Raw genomic sequence first — 17,981 nt, 5'->3', positions numbered from 1 at the left:
GAACATTTTTAGGAGTTTTGGAGCTCGAAATAGTGCAATTTTTCATGTTTTTGATTTTTTTCACGTTTTTTGGTTAGTCTTAGGTTGAACTTTTTAAAAGTCGATGAAGGTCTTTTGCAAGACGAAATTACTTGTTATGACCATTTTATGAGCTATATGTTTTGGTACTACAAACACAAATTTGTCCAGGTTTTTTCCTGGCTCCGGGTCAGGGAATCTCCTTTAGGGTTTGATAATAGGGCACTGCATAGTTTTTAGTAATTATGGCATTTTTTTAAACATTTTAATGTCTCGAATTTTAGCATTTTTTAAATTAAATTTGCAAATTTCAAAGTTCCCTGAATTTTTTTGGCATTTTGATTTTTGTCCAGCCTCAAGGGCCAGAAAACCTATTGCACGGTCTGATAAAAAAAATTGCTGCATGGTTGTTAGTGTCAATAGAAATGTTTCCAATAATTTCAACTCTTCGAATTTTAGAAATTTTTTGATAAAACAATTTTTTTAATTTTTAGAACATTTATTTTCAGTTTTTTCTTGCCTCGGTAGCCAGGTAACCTCCTCCAGGGTTTGATAGTATGTTATTACATAGTTATTACGGTAAATGGAATGGTTTTCAACGTTTTAATAGAATGAAGTTTTTTGATAAAATTTAGAAATTTTTTTCTGAAAGTTATTTCTTTTAAGTTTATTTGTCTTTCAGCCAATGATTTTTTAAGGCTTGGAATTGGGTTACTGGATATCCTCTTCAGACGGAGAAATGGTTATGAAGATAATAATGTCACTATCTTCAGCAACATTTCATTAAAATTTGCAATTGATTTCAATTTTTTGAATTTTTCTGTCATTTTCTGAGTTAATCGATCTTCAAGGGCCAATGAATATTTTTCAGGTCTTGCAGATATAATACTAAACTGATTTCAGAGAGAAAATAACACAAAATTGTATTTAAGTCAGTTAAGGTTACACTAAACGCTTTCAGGTTCAATGACGACAAAATGTAAGCATCTGGAGTTTTTCCGGGAAAAGTTAAAAAAACATTTTTACTGTTTAATATGTATTTTGTGTTGCACCAGCAGCGCTAGCAACTCAATTATGTATTTGTTGCTATATAGATTTTCTCAAGCCAGTAGGTTTATTAGCAGCTATTCTGCCGGCTATGTTTGGTAACCTTTGCTCTGGAGTTCTCGAATTATTAAGAATAGAGCTGTTGATATCACTTTTCTGTTCTGTGATTGATTGGCTCTTCGAGGAGAATAAGAAATGTTTGCTCCCTGATCGTTACATGTTTTTTCTGTTTGGGTATTAGAAATGAAAGTTCGAAGTAATACGTTTTTATTTTAAAGACATTGTTACCCCAATTGGCAATATGTTTTTCTAAACCAATTTTAATCAAGTATTTTTGATTAAATTCTGTCTCCAGAGATCAAAAGCTTTATTTCAACGTAATAGCTTTTTCGCTCGTATCTTTCAGCAGGTTCTTCATAATGTTTCCTGTTGACTTTTTGACGTTTTGCATCTATATTAAAGTTTTTCTTTTCCAGCCAGCAACTGTCTCGGTGCAAACTAATTGGCGAAACAATTTTTTTCTAATATAGTCTTCAAGTTTAGTTTTTTACTCATTAAATTCCAGTCTGAATTACTTGTACGATGAGCAATTGCTGCCGAATCAAGTATGAAGCAATTATTGTAAACGTGTTAAACTTCATTCGGCAGAAACCGAGCTTTAATGAGTAATAAAACTAAACTTGGAAAGACTATATTAGAAAAAAAATGTTTCACCAATTAGTTGGCACCAAGAGTCAGTTGCTGGTTGGGAAAGAAAAACCTTAAAATAGATGTAAAACGTCGAAAAGTCACCAGGAATTAATATGAACTTGCTGAAAGATACGAGCGAAAAAGCTATTACGTTGAAATAAACCTTTTGATCCCTGGAGATAGAGATAGATTAAACAAGTAAATTGAAAATATAACTCAGGGGTTAAATATTACAAGTTTAAAATTATATAAACAAAATTAGTACAATATTAAACATCAAAATTAGTGGTTCCGTTTTCTAAAGGTAAAAATAACTTTTGAAGCCACCAACGTTCCTTTCCAACGGTACAAGTTTGAATTGTTGGAGCAGATGCTGTTTTAACATGCGTTTAAACTTTGAGCGTGATCTGATAGTCCGGACTTCACGCGGAAGTTTATTCCATTTTTGGATGCTTCTTTTTTGTATTGATCGACTGCTCGACCTTAAGAGAATTAGCTGTTCAGTTCTGTTGTTTTTTCTTACTAAGACATTACCACTTAGAAAAAAACTCTCAGTGCCGTGTGTTTTCAATAATGAAATATCATTCCTAAGTTTTGAAACACTCATCTGGCTTATTAAAAGTTCTGCAGGCAAAATGTCAGATTTTACTAAGAGATCTGTAGATCTCTCAAACTTTTTTCTCATAAAGCAAACTTTAATACCCCAACTGATTTGTCGGTTAATTCGCTGCATTGCAGAGAAATTCAAGTTTTGAAAAAATAGAGCACTGAATGTTAAATGAGAAAGGACTAGGGATTAGCATCAATCGTGCTTCCAGAGGTAACGGATAACGTAAAAGGTATATGGGTCTAATCGCTGTGGCCATATTTGATAGGACTTTGTTGAGTTGTACATGAAAATTTTAGAATCAATTATTATACCCAAGTATCTGCAGTGACTTTGTGGTTTAATTTCTTGTCCCCGAAAAACTATTGGATCAAAATTTTCATGTTCCTTCGAGACGCAAAGAAGTTCAGTTTTACCGGTATTCATGGTTAATTTGTTTTGCTTTAGATAATTATCTGTTTTCTCCAGTATTTCAGAAACACATTTTTCCAGTTCGCTGACATAGTTTCTGCTAAAATGGAAACTTGTGTCATCAGCAAATTGAATTATGTCGAAGTTTCCTTGTACCTTTTCTCGAAAATCATTAATATAGAGAAGAAAAACTAGTGGCCCTAAAACCGTTCCCTGTGGAACACCATGATTTGTTTCCAACCATTCTGAGTAAACATCATTTATCTTAACACACTGCTGTCTGTTTTTAAGAAATGAAGCAAATAATTCAACTGCACTCTCTGAAAAACCGTAAGCTTCAATTTTTTTGAGAAATTATATTAGTCCTGCTGTCATTTTTACGCGATTTTTTGCTTGACGGATTTTTCGTCTGACCCTTTTGTCTTTTCGTCAGGTCTTTTCGAGAAAAAGTCAGGTAGCGCCTGGAAGGCACTGAGGGCTCTTAGAGTCGTTCGTCTTACAAGAAATTTGTGACATGACGGTCTGTGAAGAGCTGCGCCAAAATTGGATTGTATATGCTGAAGTGTGGGGAAATCTAAGCCACGATTTTAATGTTTTCCACTGAGTCAGGTAACCTTGCTTAAAACACGCTACTCGCTGTTTTTAAAAGACCGAACGTTGATGGAAGTCAACTTCTGGCTATTTATAAAGGAACTTCTGGCATTGCAGTCTTCGGCGTTTTAAAACAACATGTTTATTTGAAGAAGTTGATAAAACATTTCTGAGCGCTTGTTATGAAAATTTTCATCAATGTCGCCCATTCGCTGTTTGCGTCAAATTTTTGTTGGCTTCAAAAATTTTTGGATGAGAGGGGTCGGAATATTATGAACAAATGCACGTTTCAAGTCTATCCGTTTATCTGTTTGTATTAAACGGATATAAAGAAATGTTTTTCTCTTCACAAACTGTACTTCATTCGTTTCAGATGAAGTCGACCGACTGTTTGGATCCAAGATTTTCTCCAAACTGAAACCTGGAAATTTGTACTTTGGTCTGTTCGACAAACTTTCCAAAATTCTAGTTTATGAACAATCAACCAATATCCTGGATAGACTTCACAGAACATACTGTCTTGAAAACTACACCAAAACCCACCCTGATTTGTCAATTTTGCCTAAAAAGCAGATAAATGAGCAACCTGCACCGATTCAGAAGAAAGAACAAAATTTGATCTCAGGGTCATCTAGGAAATGCGAAGTGTTGGGCTCTGAAAGTAATCTGGAAAAGACAATCGAGTGTGATATTAACCATGTTCCAGTCAATCTATTCTCAACATCAAGTGGTGATAATTTCCCGACATATTGTGTGGATGGACAGTTGATATCCTATAACGGAGGACACAAGAAAATTAGCAGAGGACTCCATTTATTGGTTTTCAATAGCAACTGGAAGTTCATAAAGTTAGTTCGATTTCGCAGCTAAGTTCCATTATGATGCTTTAAAGGCACGATTCTTATTAGAAGAGAAGGCACGAGATAACTTAGTAGAAGAGAACTTAGTGTATGGAAAACTATAGTCTTCTCATTTTATAAACCGGTTTGGATTTAGTTTTAAAAGCGAGGTGTCAGTCAATGGTTTAATATCTGTATAAAACTATAACAGATATGAAATGTACGTCTTTTATTACTGCCAACGGACATGTGTGGTGGTATGCTTTTGTGCAATATGCAAAGTTGCAACCCATTTTCTTCAAGAAGATTAAGATTTGAGCCTATTGAACCAATTGAAAACGACCATTTTTGAAAAGGTGAAAGCAATTGAAGAAAAAGGATTAAGAGCCATTGCTTAGATACGACGTGTATGACACTTACGAGCGCAAATCCGACTCAGAGCATCTTTACAAGGCCTTGATGTCTGTTGTGCCCGGCAGTATCCTCATGCTGGCCACTCACGACGAGGCTTCCAACAAACTGAGCGAGAATGTCAAGGGCATCCTGTTCAGATTGGGAAGTGCTGCTGTTGCTAGGATGAAGTACAGGTAGATATCACCTATTTTTGCTCTAAAACATAATTTGAAACAATTAGTTTTGTTGTCTCGTCTGAAGGGCTGTCGTACAGCTATAGAAAGATTCGAACATATCTTAATTGTATGAGAGACTTAGTGCCGTATCCTTGATCAGACCTATCCTTGATTGTTAAGAGTAGGGGTGGGGGGGGGGGGGGGGGGGGGGGGGTAAAATATTCTTCTTCTTTAGAGTACAATCCAGTAAAGTTTCTTCATCGTTTAGTTGAAAGTTGGGTAAATGCGGCTAAGTTCAGACTTCACTGTTAAACGCTTTTAAATACTTGAGGGAGTCATGTGGGCATCTCAACCAGCATGTTCCAACAGTAGAAAAGTTAGAAATGATTGTTTCTGCAAGTTTTGATGCGAGATGCTTCTATCCAAGAATTTCAGCGTTAACCATTTATTGTATCTCAGAAAGCATACAGACACGAGTCGTTAACGAAGTTTTTATCGATTAGGGTCCTGTTGGTCTTTTTTATGCAATTTATCATTTGATTGTTTACAGAATAATTTCGTAATTCCCGATGGCTTTAAGTAGCTTCTTCTTAATGCTCTTAGAGCTTTGCTAATCTCTAAGTGTTCAGATAAATTGAGGGCATGAACTCGTGGTTTAGAGGGGTTATGGCAGTAGCTTTGGACACACATTTAACTAAATAAACTTTCCTTTCTCAATTTTAACTAATTAATGCTCAATAGTAGATGTTTGAGCATTAATCTGAGGGCCAAACGAAACTAGTACCCAGTTTGGAGCACAAGGCCAGAAGCATGCTATGAGTTGTTTTTTTTTTTGCGAGGCAAAGATATATATTTGTCCATTTTTTCGCTTCAAAGCTTGAAAGAAAGTTTGACATTTTTTTTTTAAATTTCATTGAATCAATTTTTCGAGCTGTGCGCTGGACGTCATTTTTCATTCTTATTGAAGTGAAATTTTCAATGAGCGTGACAAATGTGGTATTTGTGTCAAATAAGGATATCACACTCTTATTCAACATTACTCTGGTTGATGGAAGTTAGCCCTTTGTGAAGTTAAAAAGAATACTGCCATTGGCTTAAAATTCTTTAGCGTGTAGCTGTATTGCAGTGCTTCAAAGTCTATGTATCATCGGAAAAACTTAATGACTGAACGCTGACAAGAACGGAAGTCAAACTCAAGTAGTCAATTGTTCAAAGTTAGGCTTTTAATACTCGGTGCTAGAGAGTATTCATCAAAAAGTGATTGAAACGAAAAACACAAAAATAATATGAGCACATATTTACAATAACGCACAACTGCACACATTTTAATCGCAGTTGATGTTGAAGTTAATAGTTCCATGGCATTACATCCTTGAGGCCTTGTTAATTTTATTTCTTTTTTGAGGCTACAGGTTCACAGAGATTTCAAAATTTCGGTAAATAGAGATGATGATAAAATTTTATTCGTGCAACAAGCAACTTTTGTTGTCTTTAATGTGATTTTTCATGAAATTTTGAGTTAATGAGTTAGACTGCCCGCTGCTTTGCGTGTCTTATTGTTGCGACCCCGCCTCAGTGGGGGGGAGCAACTATATTCTCAACGGGTTTTTGTGCAGCAAATTTTCGCCGATCGATATATTCATCATACATTGAGTGGAGGGGGGGGGGGGGTAGCAATGGAAAGCTTGTCAATCGTAAAATATAAAAATATTTTTTGAATTTCGCTTTTTTTTCCAGGATGGATTTATTTTCGTTGTTTTTTCTCATGTTCCATAATTTTACCCAAATTTTGACAGTATTGCTAAAAATGTCATGCAAAAATTGTTTGTTAGTTGATTTTACCTTTAAAGAAACGGAAAGTTTTTAAATTTAAGTTGTTTGAACCAACTCTTTTGATCAAAATTTTGAAAATTCAGTTTTTTTTTCATTTTATGAAAGATTTCATCAGATGTTCTTGTTTAGCCCACGTTGTCCAAATTTATCGGGAGTACAGACAAAAAACTCGGGAATCTTTGTTTATTCAGATGAGGGCTTTTTTATTTGGGGTTCTTAGGAAAGTGTTGTGGAACTAACAATTTGACTAATTTATCTCGATATTTGAAATGTTTATTGCGCAAATTTTTGGAACATAAGAAGGTACATTTTGACGGGAATATGTTATAAAGATGGTAAAGATAAATATCAATGATATTTTTTTGAAAAAGAGATATTGAGACAAAAGAGTCAATACATATCAATTAAAAACATTGGATGGTTTTACTGGTAACTCTTTAGATAGCGAAATGGACCTTTGATCAATAAGATGCAGTCATAAGACAGCAAAAAGAACAAAAATCGCTGGCAAAATTAAAGAACAGCGAAAAATTTTCTTGGGAGCCTTAAAACAATGAGTTTTACTCTGCAAACAATACTATTTGTGCATGGGGCCTAATAATTTGTTACGAAAATGAGCTCTCTTATTAGATGAAATTATATGGAAACAGACTAGTCTGTAATTATCAATATTTTAACAAGGACAGCGGCCGAGTGTAATACGAATGTTTTTTGATTGCAAAAATCGACTATGAGACGAAAACTGGCTTTTCTATCTCTGCGCGGCTGTTAAAAGACAAAAAAAATCCAGTTTTCGTCTCATCGTGATTTTTGCTATCATTCGGCCGCTGTCCTTGTCAAAACCTTGGCAATTACAGACTAGTCTGTTTCCATATAAGTTCATCTAATAAGAGAGCTCATTTTCGATACAATTATGCCCCTTGAACATATTATTGTTTGCAGTGTGGTCATAGTTTTATGGCTCCTAAGAAAGTTTTTTCGTTGTTCTTGAGTTTTGCCAGTGATTTTTGTTTTTTTTACTGTCTTATGACTTAATTTCATTGATCAAAGGTCCATTGCGCTATCTAATGAGTTACCAGTAAAACAATCCAATGTTTTTAATTGATATGTAATGACGCTTTTGTCTGAATATATCTTTTTCAAAAAATTGATTTTTTTTATCTTTACCATATTTATAACATATTTCCGTCAAAATGTAACTTCTTCGCATTAGTGAATGTTCCAATGTTCTTTCTAGTAAAAAAAGTAAGCTGAATTGTGGTTTTGTTTAAAATAGTAACTCCTAAGACTTTGAATTTAATTGTTTGAAAAAAATGTGATTTTTGGAATTTGCCACCTATTTAGCCTTATTTCTGTCATCTTTTATCTTAGTCTTATTAATGGCTGGTCTCACCGTTTGTATTAATCAATTTAAACCACTTAGTGGTTTTATTTTTTAACTAATGGTTTTGATGACTTTGACACTAAGAGTTTTGATGTGAATTTTTTTTCACGGGTTTTGTATATCTGCCTCATTTTTTTTCGATATTTGGCATATTCTGAGTCTTAACGGGTCTCAATGGCTTCCTATTGAATGATTTTATTTGATAGAATGAGTTTATTTGAATTTGTTAATTCTCATGGTTTTAATGTCTGAATTTATTTGTTTTGAAAACTATCATTGTAATTTGATTTTGATCTGTTAAGTTTCTTTTTTTTGTCAGCTTGCAACATAGTCTCATTCATGATGAGTCACGTCCTTGTCTCTTGTGAAGTAAAAACTTTTGTATGCTGGTTTTGTGTTTCAATCCTATATTATGAATTGGACAGGATCTTTTATGAATTGGACAGAGCAAAGTATTTTACGAATTGGACAGTCGTTTATATGAGGACCAAGGGGGGCACACAGATTTTTGTCTGTTATTAATTTGTGCTTTTAATGGCTTCAAAATTTGGTGTATTCGTAATTTGTGATTTTTTAAGCCTTGCCGTTTTTATTGTTTTAAAGTCTACGACTTAGTGTGACTAAAGACAGGTGATATTGGTTTTTCAAGCATTTGCATAAATAGAAAGCTGATGGTTGTTTTGACGTCTGAATTTCTTTGGTATCAAGATTTTCAGTGGATCTTTGAACTTCACTTTTTTGTTCTTGTCGACTTGGTACCCAGTGATGTTAAGGGCAGGTCCCATTTACTTTACAATTTAATTTGTTTACTTTAGGTTTTGTCTAATACTATTATGATTTTGTTACATATGGCTTTTTCAATGCTTATTTTGTCCATAGTTAATGTGTTGTTTTTTTCGTGTTTAATTAGTGTTTTGAGTTTCTAATCTTTTTTACACCAATTGTGTTCGAACAGTGTAATTTTTAATGTTTTCGATCTCTTGCTCGTTTGGTAGACAATTAAGTCAAAATTTGGATGAGCGGGACCGGACCTTTATTATCTGCGAACGCACCTTACCGAGCCTTCTTGCTATTTCCACCGTTATCTGATTTATGAGTTGTTATTGGTTTATTCATTTAACATTGGTAGATTTAAAACGATATCTTGGGCTGTTTTGGAAAAATTATCGGTTTTGTGTACCAAAGAGTTTTTTTACTGTGCAAAATTTTTTGTGCTGTTGAGAAAATGATTTGACGACCATGAATGTCAATTGGTCGAAAAATTCATGTTTCTGGTGTATATTGTTAACTTATTATCGCTGGTCACTGCAGCTCAGCTGCTTCAAAAAATGGTTATTAAAATTGTTCGTTCACAATGCAATAATTTGAAAAATTATTGCACAAAAAATAGTTGGAAAAAATTTAGTTTAATATTATTTTGTTTTTTTAATATTGGTTTTTTAAATATTATTAGGTTTTTTAATATTTAATTTTTTTTAGTTTTTTTAAAAATATTTAGTTTTTTTTAATATTTTTAGTTTTTTAATATATTTAGTTATTCAAAGGAAAAATGTAGTATGTTTGATTTATAATATTACAACATGTAACTTTAACCTTGTGGTTATTCGAATTTATATGTTTGAGATTTGAAAAAAAAACAAAATATTTTTACCCGACTTGCGCTGGGAATAGCACTTAGCGAACATCGCATTGAAAACTTTTATTAGAAAGGTAATCGATAATTGAGTTTTGTAATATCTTAGCCCATATCCACCCCACCCCATGGCTCTTTAATATATAATAAGATAAAGAGGAGGTTTTTCATAAATGATATGGCTGCTATTTGAGACGGTTGGCCTGGTACTCATTTTTTGCCTGACTGATTTGACCCTAGACCGCCAGTTTTATGTAGATGGAGATAGTTCTTTGAATGTTATATGTTTGTTAGCCTAATTGTTGTAAGTTCATTTGAATTTTGTTTATTCAGAGCTTCGATTGATAGCAGGCAAGTTGTGTGCCAAACTATTTATCCCTCTTTTCTCTTTCGTTAGATAACGTGTCAGTCTTTGATCAGCGTCTGTTCTCATCCGACAGAATAAATGACACGGGTCTGTTGCTTTTAGGGAAGTTGCGAGCAATTAAATTTTTCATATCAGTTATACATCATCGCAAATTATATTGTTACAATTTATAATCATAATTAACCTTGTTGCTCGCGATGTATCCCGACTTTGCGGCAGAATCATATTTTTTCAACGAGACTCTTGAAAGCACAATATTTTGTAGATGTCTGTGATTGATAAAACTCTCTTATATCATATTTTTGAGTGAAGTTATGTGGGGTGAAGTATGTCCTCTGTGTTGAAGATAATCACGTTCATCATCATCATCGTCGCCACCAATCTAAAGGTTTGCCAATTGAAGCTCAATTTGGATCTGTTTCCTTTTCTTCGTTGACAAACTTTTTTTTCGTAGGCATGCATGAAAATATTAGTGGTGCTAGGACAGTAGATCGAAAGACAGAGAAGATCGAATGCAAAATTGTGCGAATAGATTGGAAATGAAATTACTAAAGTTGCATATAGGCCAATCAGATTTAAGCACTCTTATAATATGGCGTATAGTATGTTCGAACGTGATATTTTGTTCGGTATTGATAGATTATCAAGTCCCAAGGGCCGCTAAGACATGTCCATGGCTCGCGAGGTATGGCCAGCTGCGTTAATCTCGTGCAAGCTCGCAAATAATGTTAAATTAAAGCCAGTTAGAATTTAAATGAATGTTCGATCTACTGTCCCCATTTCACGGCTTCGAATATAAATTGTTCGTTTTGTCTAAAAGGTATGAAGTTTGGAAAATGGCAATTAGTAAGAGGTTGGTAGATATAAATTACAGTGAGAAAAGGAAACATGTCAGTGAATTTTGCTTGAAAAAGGAGCAGCCAAGCTACAGTTGCTAAATTACACGTTATTATTGGTGGTTCGGAAGCAACGGGTGGAGTCAGTTTCTCTGTATTTTATAACACGGATGTGGTTCATTTCTCTGCAAATTTAAACTTTCCCTAATTTAAACTGTATTTGATTTCCGCCTGTTTTCTCTCCCCATACAAAAATATCTACTTAATATTTGTAATAGAAGTACTTAATATTACCAAGAAAGAAATCGGTAAGGTTTCTTAAGCAATGTAAAAAGATTGAAACATGGAAGATAAATTGTGTGATGCATTATTGATTATGATGTTACCTTAACCTAAAAGAACTATCACTTGTGACTTTTAGATGCCTCAAAGTTGATGACATTGTCTGTCAATAAAGCAAATTTGTGATATGTTAATCGAATCGGTCCGAGTGAGCGTTTCAAGTGAGAGACGAGACTGTATGATCAACCCAGTAAAACTTCTGTTCTCAATCATCGATGGTGAATTTCTAACTAATACTTTTTTGTATTGTCTATCAGAACTTCAACTTTATCTGGTTTGGGAATCACTTTATCTCTACTGTAGGGACAGTTGGGTGTTCATTGGTCAGAAGGGTTTGAAAGGCAAGTCTCTCTTCGAACAATTGGTGCCCAAAAAACTGACCCAGTCCTATGCCATGTCGGCTGCAATCCAAACATGTGTTCCAAAAGTGTTGCCAGTGAAGGCGTGGGTGGACACTCTGAATGACAACTTGGCTCTCTTCTGTGAGCAACAGGTGATGGGTTACGAGTCAGTGTGCGCTCACAACATGACTTTCCCTGTCGAGTCAAAGGTGAGAAGAGGAAAAATAGGAAGCATACTTTTCATTTTTAAGCCACGGAGTTCAAAAGGTCGGTTTTGATCACATGTTCATACCGCACTTGACTGGTTTTATGTTTGTGTGGTATTTTGTTTCGCTCATTTGTGATGTTTCGCTCATTTGTTTCGCTCACTTGCACGATTAATAGCCGAGAAGTGATAACGAGGCTTTCATTGGTCTAAGCGTTTTTATTGCAAGTCAAAGAATTTGAAATGCGTTGGGACGCTGTCTCAAAGTTTGTAGCAGTTACTGTAAAGGCGTGTCTTTTTATGCAAAATTTTTTGGGTGAGCGGTTTTTGTTCTGGAACATTATTTTGCTCTCGAGTGACTTTTTCATTCTTGAGTTTTGATTTTAGAGTGATATAAATTGCGCTCATTCCGAAATTGAGTCTATTGCTAACATAAAGGCGATTTTAAGCTTGGTAATAGCGGAGCAGGTATGGCTTAATAGATATGATCTTAGATTACCATCCTGGATGTAACGGGGTCGAACCCTCCCGTGTCATTTTTCCACCCATAAAAGTTATCTAGGATACAATCCCCCTCTGAATTAAATTGCCACGCCTGTCGTTTGAGATCAATTCGTCCAACGTTAGTTGGTTTATAGTTTTGGGAGCTGATCTATTCAGTAATTTCAATGATTTTGAAGTCAAGTTTGAGTGGTGGTTATTTGCTCTCAAACGAAGTTCTTCTTGGTTCATGCGTGATCCATGCGTGTTGCTCTTTTTTTATCGGAATATAAATCTGTTGCTAAAACCAACGTGATCGTAAGATATGACATTACAAGGCCCTGCTAGCCTAGTGGTTAATCATTTACTCTAGCAGAGCGGAGGTCGCGCGCTCGAACTCCTCACTATTTGGAAATTAGAATTAGAATTTATCTATGATACAGCCCCTCTGAATTAAATTGCCCCAACTGTCGTTCGAGAGTAATTTGTCTGAAGTTAGTCGGTTTATGTTTACAAAGTCCATCCCGTTTCATTGAGAAGTCAAATTGATGGGTTTTATCAATGAAAGTTCGAATTGTTATTCAGGACTTGTGCTATTTTCTATTCGTCGTCTTCTTCGTTTTTTGGTATAGCTAATTGATCTTAAAACAAGGAGTCTTGCGGTGACCTCCACCACTCAGCAGCTGAGTTTTTATCCACACATTTTCTGCTGCATTCAGTGTTTTTGATCAGTAGTTTAATAATTAATAGCCGCACAGCGATAGCTGGGGCTATTATCTTGGTTTTTACGACTCGAAGAGGAGTATTGGTTTTCTCTCGGTTTTTTTTTTACAGGAAGTAGATTTGTTCACGCGGCATTTTGACCTAAAAGCGAAAGTGAGAAAAGCTGTCTTGGTGAACAAATTTTCGCTAAGCGAGAGAAGTTTTTTGATCATGCGCTGCGTTTAGTTAATGACTTTTTGACTTTGAAAAGTAGTTTTTGACTGAATGGCATATATAGATAACCGTTTTTAGCCATTTTTTCGTCTAAGTGGCCAATTTTTTTTGCTTGTAATTTGGTTTTTTGTAAAAATAATTTTTATTCGATACTATATTGAAATGCCAACATCGGAGATTGATGCCACAGTGTTTTGCACAGCCCGAATATGGGTTTCAATTTGAAAATTGGCACATATTTTTTGATTTTTTAGTTAATTTTTGACTTTTTTCTAATAATTTCTTCATTCTTAGATCTTTTAACCGTCTTTTTGTCAAAAATCAGTTCATTTGGCAACTTCTCTCTGATAGTTCATATACTTAACGCCTCTCTCTACCTCGGTCTATTTTTGTTTTATAAAATTGTACATATGCTAATCCGATTTTGGTAGTTTTCTCCCGATTTTTGTCAGTTTTTTGTTTGTATTTTTATTGTAATTACTAGAAATAGTCTTTTTGTGCAACATGAGGGACCTTAATTGCGTTTTAATAAAAATTCAATCATTTTTTGGAGTTCAGTTTTTGAAAAACAGTTGAAGCTTTTTCGTAAAAGCAGTCTTAAAAGTTTTTTGATAATTTTTTTTTGCAAAATGTTTCAATGTTTTATATTTTTGAGTTCTGCTTTTTCCTATTTTTTTGTTCTCTTCAGGAGGATAGATTTTTGAATCGGATGACTAGTTATCTTTTCTAGGTCTCGAATGTTGAGCAGTGGACTGTATTTGTTTTTCTTGATTTTTTAATTGGATTTTTAACTTTTTAAAAAACAAGAATGCCTTTTTGTTACGGTCTTCCTTACATTGTGCCCATATTCTTAAAATTCTAGTTAGTATCATTCTAGCTTTGTCCTGGCACCTATTTTTATTTTTGGTGTATTGATTTTTTCAGCTTCCATTTTTCATGAAAGCAGTATTAAAAGTTTTTTGACCTTTTTCTGTAAAATATTTAATGTTTCGTATGTTTGATATCTGGTTTTTCTTATTTTTTTGTTCACTTCAGGAGGATAGATCTTTATATTGGACGACTAGTTATCTTTTCTATGTCTCTAATGCTGAACAATGAAATGTATTCGTTTTTCTTGAATTTTGTTTTTTTTTATTTTTGACTTTTAAGAATCAAGAATGTGTTTTTATTACGGTGTTCCTCATATTTTGTCCTTGTTCTTATCATTCTAGTTAGTATCATTTTAGTTTTGTCTTGGCAGCTTTTTATGGCACATTTATTTTTGGTTGTTTCAGTTGTTAAAAAATTGAATGATTTCAGCATTTTCTTAGATTTTCGTCATTTCTTTGTTTGCAATTGGTTTCATTCAACACAAGGCAGTACTGAGAGTTTGCTAGCCAGCTTTTTCCAAAAGCTCTACTTAATATTATCTACTGCAACTTCCTTCCGGCCTTGGTGTTAATTTAAACGATTTTTTGCCTTTGAACATTTTTCTGCCGCTTGTCTTTTCTATGATTATTTTAATTTTTGAATTAGTTTTAAATCATGTTGTCTAGCATATGCAGAACAAGGGAGAAGTATGTGCCGTTTTTTGTTTTAATCGCAGTGATTAGAACTGTAATTATAGTGGTTTTCTGATTCTTAAATTTGAGTATTCTTTTTTTTTAAAAAAGATTTAACTTAGTTTCTAAGATTGTTATCTGCCGTTTGCTTTTGTGATCTTTTTGAGATTAGAATCATGAATTATTTGAGGGCAATTGATAGCCCTTTCAGCTGTTTTAGGCCATCAGTATTTTGACCTGCTTATCTTTTCCGGATTTTTTAACGTTATCAAACATTTTCAACAATATAAAGTTTTGCTGCATTTTTTTCTTGGTGACAGTGGTTTAAGTTTCACCAATTTTTAGATCAGACCAGGGGAGGTAATGAGTTAATGGTTGAATTCAAATGGTAATTGCTTCAGCTGCAATTAGGGTTTTATTTGTGAGGTTTTGCGGCTTCGAGTCGCTTCCGGAATTCTTCCGGCTATGTTTTTTTATTTCGTCGTCGCGATTTTTGTTACGACCATATGACGTCACAACCACTTCAAATCTGCTTTTTGTTCATTCGTTCATGCAATTTCAACTGAAGTGCGTGTGTGACGTCGTTTTTTGCTCTTAGTGGAGCGAGTTTTTTGTTCATTCGCGTGATTAAATTTTTGGTCACACTTGACTTACCTCACTCACAAAAATGACTTCCTCACTTTGAAATTGACTTTTATTTACTTTAATTCAAAGAGATAAGGTCAAATGGATGTGTCACCCTAAATGAAGGCTATTTGAGAGCAGCTAATAGAGGCGGCAAAAACTTATACAGATTTTAAATCAAAATATAACATATCAGCCTTCAATGAAAAGGCTAATTTTTTGGTCTGTCTCTTTTACTGTTTTTTGGAGACTGCAGATCTACGAAGCTATTGCGGCTATTTTCTGGCAATCTCCCAGCTATGTTTTTTTACATACGCTTGCCTCACTTCAATTCAGTTCAATACCTGTTATCTATGTTTAGTTTATGGCACATAAATCTAGTTCACTGATCTATTTTGGAAATGTATCGTGTATTTCATTGTTATACAAAGTAGCAGCATTATTAACAGACTCCAGGGAATAGCTGATGCTAATACTGGTCTCATCGTAGTTTTTTTTGTTAAATTTGTCTGCCTAAAATTTTGCGACCATTTTTGAGCACAAATCACGAAGACAAACATTAACTTTTTTTCGTACAGTCTACCCTTCAGCAACGAAACGTCGTGCCTGATGTCATTTTTACTCCTGGCTTTGAGGTTAATTGTGAGAGAACATTTATCATAAATGACTCACTTAAAGACAAAAATGAACTGCTTTCATTTTTAAATTCAATTTGAGTAAATTAACTATAGAGCTTTATTACTTGAATTTCAGTAGTGCTTGGAATTAAGGTTATAACAGACATTCAATCAAAGTTTTCAACACTCGACTACTAACCGTGTTAACCCCATCAGTGGTTTATCCCCATCAGAAATAACTTCTACTGTCATTTATTGAATTTAAATTGAGGAAACACACGGAATGTCAAAAACTGTGAGCGGTATTGTAAATTGTGAACATTGTGGGAAAGAAAGTTTTTTGTAATTTCCTTTACCTACATTTTGTCCTTTCGGGAGTAAGTTGATTTTGGAATTTCTACTATCAGTTTAGACCAGTTATTAGTTTTGGAAACAGCTTCTAGAAATTCGAATGTTTAATTGCTCTCGAACGAAGTTTGAATCATTTATTTTACAATTAGGCTTGAATAAATTAAGCCTAATTGTTGTGATAAACTTATTAAATAGACTCACTATTTGGTAAGTTTATCAAAGTTTTTCAGAGCTCTGTATAGTGTATAAAACAGCCTTACTGGGTGGCTTTATCAGCAGTATCATCTTGATGCCCCTACGAAAAATGAATATTCCCGAACATCTCCAGCGTGTTATGGCCTCCGAAAATATTGAGGAATCAGTCAAAACCCTGATGCAATATCTCGTGACTGAAAATGAAAGGAAGGGAGAAAGAATAAAGCAGCTTGAGTCCCAGATGACAGGAGTAACCATCAAAGTGAATGAGCTTGAGCGTTATGAGTCCAAAGATTGTCTAATTTTTCATAACCTTCCAATAGGCCAGCATGGCTCCTATCTGTCGGATACTGTGGCGTTCATGAGAAACATCCTACAAGTCAACATTTGCGAAGAAGATCTAAAGGCTTGCCATCCTCTGGGCAAAGGAACAAGCAGCTATCCTCCGAAAATAGTGGCTAAGTTCATTTACAATGGTCAAAAAGACCGGGTTTGGGCAAGAAAGAGACTTCTACGTTCGTATCAAAACCCTTCCAACTTGAAGCCAGTTTTCATTACCGAACGCTTGACTAAGTATGATGTGGAACTGAAGCAAGCTGCTGAGCAACACAACCTCTTTGTAACAACGTACAGTTCGCAGCCTTTACTTTATGTTGTTCAAGACGGAAAACGAGTCAGTCAAGTCATCAACTCAACACAGGATATCCTTGAGCTAAAAGATGTTGCGGAGAAGTCCAGAAAAGCTCCCAAACCACCGTCAGCACATACCCCAATTCAAAACCGACACCCTGCTACTGCGACTAACGATATTGAAACACCAATGCCTTCTCTCGTCAAACCTGCTTTGATACATCCCGGAACCCCGTTGTCACTGAGAATCCCGCCACTGAAAAGAAACCGGACCAACCTATCTCCCGTTGAAGAAAGGGAAGAACTTAGAGACATACTACAAGAAATGAAGGCACGGATAAGTGACAGTGATGCGCTAGTGGACTACGTGAAAGGTTTGCTATCGGAAACCCCCAATGCTAAATACCAGTCAAGAGAACATGAGACATTTCGGATCGAAGAAACAAGTGACTCATTTGACAGAGGCGAGACAATCATTGAAGAGGACTGAGTTTGCCGTCCATTTTAATATAAGATCTCTTCGCAAACATTATGATGAACTTTGTTTATTTGTAACGAATTGTGAATATCCGCCTTTAGCAATTGTTCTAAGTGAGACATGGCTCTCTGATGTTGTTGATGATACTGAACACTTCGCCATTGATGGGTACCATAAGCTAATAAATGAAAACAGGGAAGGCAGAGGCGGAGGCGTAGGCCTATACTTGAGGAATGACCTCACAATTGTAAAGAAGCTGGACTTGACCAGTCAGGCATTCGAATGCCTCCTAGTTGAGTGCAAGGCAGGGAGCACTTCGGTGGGTTTTGGTGCCTACTACCGACCACCTCAAACTAGCGTTCCGTCTTTTGTGGACGAGTTCGATTTGTTGCTGGAGCAGCTGGGAGACAGAAAGT

General features: G+C 34.9%; 1 protein-coding gene across 2 annotated transcripts in view; it reads left to right on the top strand.

The window, feature by feature from the left end:
• The window catches only part of LOC142348819 (uncharacterized), a 36,076-nt gene that overhangs the window by 5,550 nt on the left and 12,545 nt on the right, over positions 1 to 17,981 (top strand). Inside the window, exons 5-8 of one of the 2 annotated variants that reach the window (XM_075400342.1) lie at positions 3,738 to 4,212; positions 4,602 to 4,790; positions 9,956 to 9,973; positions 11,471 to 11,717. In XM_075400342.1, coding sequence (XP_075256457.1) covers positions 3,738 to 4,212; positions 4,602 to 4,790; positions 9,956 to 9,973; positions 11,471 to 11,717 — 929 coding nt within the window. The remainder of the gene's footprint in view (positions 1 to 3,737; positions 4,213 to 4,601; positions 4,791 to 9,955; positions 9,974 to 11,470; positions 11,718 to 17,981) is intronic. The other variant, XM_075400343.1, reaches the window with a different exon arrangement.

This window comes from Convolutriloba macropyga, chromosome 10 (assembly GCF_964194025.1).
Source record: "Convolutriloba macropyga chromosome 10, txConMacr16.3, whole genome shotgun sequence".
Classification (NCBI taxonomy): Eukaryota; Metazoa; Xenacoelomorpha; order Acoela; family Convolutidae; genus Convolutriloba; species Convolutriloba macropyga.
The sequence above is the reverse complement of the archived record's forward strand: the minus strand, read 5'-3'. Positions and strand labels throughout refer to the sequence as shown.